This window comes from Phalangium opilio, unplaced genomic scaffold (genome assembly GCF_054372755.1).
Source record: "Phalangium opilio isolate 3A_F unplaced genomic scaffold, DU_Popi_V2 ptg000061l_1, whole genome shotgun sequence".
Classification (NCBI taxonomy): domain Eukaryota; kingdom Metazoa; phylum Arthropoda; class Arachnida; order Opiliones; family Phalangiidae; genus Phalangium; species Phalangium opilio.
This window is the reverse complement of record NW_028324178.1, coordinates 6,481,388-6,485,996: the sequence shown is the minus strand read 5'-3', so window position 1 is coordinate 6,485,996 and position 4,609 is coordinate 6,481,388. Positions and strand designations below refer to the sequence as shown.

At 37.0% G+C, this 4,609-nt stretch overlaps 1 protein-coding gene across 1 annotated transcript; it reads right to left on the bottom strand.

Moving 5' to 3' along the window:
- Nucleotides 1-755: 755 nt before the first annotated feature.
- LOC149664113 (uncharacterized) lies at nucleotides 756-2,492 on the bottom strand. The gene is made up of 5 exons (XM_089842009.1): nucleotides 1,971-2,492; nucleotides 1,738-1,912; nucleotides 1,631-1,679; nucleotides 1,271-1,569; nucleotides 756-915 (listed from the first exon to the last, which is right to left on the bottom strand). Exons 1-5 carry the CDS (start codon nucleotides 2,164-2,166, stop codon nucleotides 756-758), a joined length of 879 nt encoding a protein of 292 aa, XP_089698135.1. The 5' UTR covers nucleotides 2,167-2,492.
- Between the last annotated feature and the right edge of the window lie 2,117 nt (nucleotides 2,493-4,609).

The window sequence follows — 4,609 nt, the reverse complement described above, 5'->3', positions numbered from 1 at the left end:
TTCCCAGCCCCCGCTAAACTACCTGGTACTGGCATCATTGTACCTCACGTTTTAGTGGGAGATGAAGCCTTCCAGCTTTTGCCATCATTTATGAGACCCTTCCCTGGTGCAAATTTAACTAACATGAGACGCATTTATAACTACAGACTGAGTAGAGCAAGGTATGTTGATCATGAACTTTGTTTACATCCTTCAGAGAGTTAATTTGGTCTTTTTAATGATGCAAAAGAAGGTGTAGTGAAAATTGTTTTGGCATTCTGGTCGCTCGATGGCGAGTTTTCACATCACCAATTGCTATGAAGCCTGAAAATGCAGATATTGTAGTAAAAGCCGCAGTTGCTCTGCATAATTTTCTTCTCCAAGAAGAATCTAAAGATAAAGACAGTGACAAAGTATATTGCCCGTTAGATTTTGGTGACCATTTCAATTCTTCCGGTCAACTAAAAGAGGGCTTATGGCGTGGGGAAAAAGATGCAAATCCAGCATCTGGAATACGAAACTGCGAAGCTACAGCAGCAAGAAACTATTCAATACACGCGACTGAAATTAGAACAAAGTTCGCTGAGTATTTCTATGATAAAGGCCAAGTATGGTGGCAATGGAACATTCCTGGACTAGTACCGCCATTGTAATTATTTCCAGTGAAACTAATTCATAATTATTTATACCAAGTTATCAATCAAATATATTGTTAAACATGTTTATTAAATGCTTTTTTTGAAATTCATCCAACTAGTTTTAATAATTGTACTTTTCTAGTCATCTTCTCGGGTCATATCAGATATGGTTTTAATTATTTTCATTTGTGTTTCTATTTGTCGAGCTTCAGGTATTTTACGCATTAAGGTAGCAACATACTCTCCAAAAACACTGCACTGATCGGGTTTATCAGCAGCCGCAAGTAAAGCTATTTCTCTAAATAAAATAAGATATTTAAATAGTATTCAAAGACATTGAAACCACTCTGTATTTTAAGTATACTGTGTATATATAAGCCTACATATCCATGCAATGCCATGGAGGAAAAATAGGACAGATAAAAAGGGCACCCTTTTTCTACCTATCCGGCAGTGCTTTCACCCACTAGTGGAAGAGTAAATATCTTCGTAAACATTCGAGGGAGCTGCCAGGTTTACATTTTATCAGGCTGAGAACAACAAAATTTTTCCCTGAATCAAAAGCCACCTAGAGCTAGTCTTGTCTATTCTCCCCCATTGTAATTTCCTCCATGCACTTGCAGAAATTCTATGTTATTGAAATGAATTTTAACCTATTCAACGAATTCAACTGTCTAATTATTGGTGCATTAATGTCTCCCTTTTCTGCTTGCTTTTTCTTCTTATTGGGGGTATCCTGCCCTGCATAGCCTGCTCTTTTATTTTCCCGAAATGACTTAGTTGAGGCTTGGCAATTAACTGGAGTTTCATTAAATTCATTAAGGGTAACTTCATTGATATCCACTACATCATTATCAAAAGCGCAACTAGTTTTTGAAGCCCCTTCATTCGCGTCAGTAGTTTGAAGGACTTCTTCCACCTCAAATTCACGCCCATCAGCTAATTCAATCACCTAAATTGTTATAAAACTCTTAATATAATTAAAATTATTTAGAGGAATGTAAGTCATATACATCAACGGTTCCAGAGTCTTCATCGGTAGGATTGTAGTTGGTGCTTGTTCTAAAATATATTACTTGTTCATAATTTGTGTGTCAAAAACTTAGTAAGTAGCACTTACTCTCTTCTAGCAACAATGTCTCTCAGAAAGAGCATTGACTTGAAGAAAGTCCATTTAATTTTTCCAAATTCAGTGCCTTCGTCATATGCAGCACCACTTTTCTTCACCGTTGCACTGTGGAATATGTTTCGAAAATTGTCTACAAGGCCTTTCCAGCACTTTTTACATTCTTCCTCTATTTAATTGAAACAATTATAAAACTTTGCCATAATATCAAAAACAGTTTATTGTACTTGGTAGTCCAGTTTCTATTGAAACTTCATTCCAAGCTCCATCAAGAACATCACGAAGCCTATGTGAATCCAGTCGTCTATCCCAAATTGCCTCCTGTTTCCTCACCGCATCTATCAATTTCTCTTTTTTCTCTGTTTCTAAACGCCGTTTCTCTTCTCTTTGTTTTTTTAACAATTCATTTAAATTTCTTGGCATTTTAAATATAAATTACTAAAAATTGTGAGAAGAGCGCCAAGTTTACAACAGACAACAAAGTTTTCCCGCCCCAAAAGAATCGTACGTTTGAAAGTCTCTCTGATTCGACAAAAAAAGTCACGTGATATTGAGCTTAAGCTTATTCGAATAGCGGAAGCGGAAAATATCTATTTCAAATTGATCGGCGCGGAATTTGAAAACCCGCTTAATCTCGGCGATATCCGCGGTTAATTTCGGCTTGATCGCGCATGAAAACGACACAAGCTTGTGCGTGTAGCGGATTTTTGGGGTGTTTTACCCGCTACTAGCGAGCATGAAAATGCACCTTAAGGCTTAACGGACGATAGTTTAATCAGGTATTTAAATGTAACTTAATTACGGCGATACCATTAATGACAAACGCACTGAACATACTCATGGTTTAATTAAAGTTAATTAAATTGAATTGCTCAAAGATAATTATAAAATTAAATCAAAAACTCAACTATCTGCTCAACGATACGATAACAGGAATACTAAGTACTGGTCTATTTGATCCGATCGTTAAAAATATTAACAGTGAGTTAACTAGCCGCATCTCAATGAATGTTCCAGATAGGGTATTTTTGACACTCATGAAACTAAAACTTGGCATTTCATTCACCGCTCTATCAGCTTTGTTTGGAATAAGTAAAGTTCAGACCTCAAATCATTTTAAGTTAACTCTTACGCAGTTGGTTTCGGTTCTCGAATGCGCGATAAAATGGCTAGATAAAAATGAAATTATGAAATGTATGCCCAGATGTTTTGCTGAGTTTCCTAATACAAGGGTAATACTAGACTGTACTGAAGTCGAAATAGAGAGACCCGTGTGTCTTCAATGCAGAATAAAAACGTACTCTCACTACAAAGGAAGGAACACGATTAAGTTGTTGGTAGCTATCGCACCTTCCGGTGTTATAACATTTGTCAGCAAAGCTTTTTTGGAAGATGTTCTGACCAACAAGTAACGTCTGAAAGTAAAATATTGGACATGTGTGACGGTTTTATAGATGGGATTATGGTTAACAAGGAGTTTGCCATAGAAGATCTTTGCAACGAGCGTGGTTTAGAACTAATAAGACCACCCTTTCTAAAGAAGAAAAAGCAATTTACAAGGGAAGAAGCTTTGCGAAATTCCAAAATAGCTGCTGCGAGAGTGCATGTTGAGAGAGCGATAGGCAGAATGAGAGCTTTTAATTAAAAAAACTGATTTGTAATCTTGGTAAAAGATTGTTAATAAATTTTTGGTCTTTAGGCACATCTATTATTACAAAACAATCATCTTCCAGTTTAGAATAAATCACATAATGACAACTTTGAAGTCCTAAAAGGGCCAAACTAAGTTGCACTTGCCCATAATACATTTGTTAGGGTTTCAAAGAAAATGTTCCGTCCTTTTTGATTACGTAAGGAGTTTTCTTGAGGACTGTTTCTAACTTTCCTTTTTCACCAATGACTGGACACTTCATTTCGATCAAATTATGGTTGACTAGACCGTCAGGGGAACACCCCAAGAATGGATAAGAAGGGTTGACTTCAAAACCAATCTTCGTTACTTTTAAATTAGACTCTTTTTTAAAGCAACAAGAGTTTTTTTCGTTTATAATTCCATACTGCGTGAATTCATTTCCCTTAAAGTTTGACTTACGACCTTTTCGAATTTTTTCAGTAGGATCTTTTGGAAAATATGTCTAATACTCGTAGCAAATTTGACAAGAGAGAGAGAGCAACAGGTACTAAACAAAATGAAAACAGTATTACCAATTTTTATAGTACTCATGTTATGACCAAGGCTTAAGAGTTTACATAACTAATTTGGTTAATATTAGGGTGATTAGGTTTTCAACACTTTTTTTCAAAATATTCTCTTCTGAAAACTGTGGTTCATTCATTGCAAGAAATTTCGAAGTACTAATTTTCATTTGTCACTGAATTATAAGTTTAACCGTCACATACACTGCCGCTGATGCTCATGCTACAGGTCTCAGGCCTGCCATTTTTTGCTTCCCCTAGATCAAGCTTTGCGTTTTCTCCGCACGGTGGCACTAGTGAAACTTTTCGTTCTAGGCGCGGAATCTGGCAGCCCTGCAGCCTTATTCAGCTGAAAACTCACTAATACGACCACGCCCCCTCGCTGTATTATTGGGTCACGTGATATCCGGCTATCATGATAGGCTCACTAGTGCCAAAGCGGAGAGTAGAACAGCACCATAAATGGCGGGATATTTGAAGTTTTGAACTCAACCTTGAGCAATCGCAGCGCCACAAGCGGTGAGGATAGCAGCACCCAAAATGGCGGGAATTTTGAAAACAGTGAAAACTTGACGCTTGTGGCGCTATAGGTTTCATCTTAGCTCTGGGAAGCATATTACATTGAGTTTACAGCGGGAACAGTAAGATTTATTTATTGTCGCATATACAT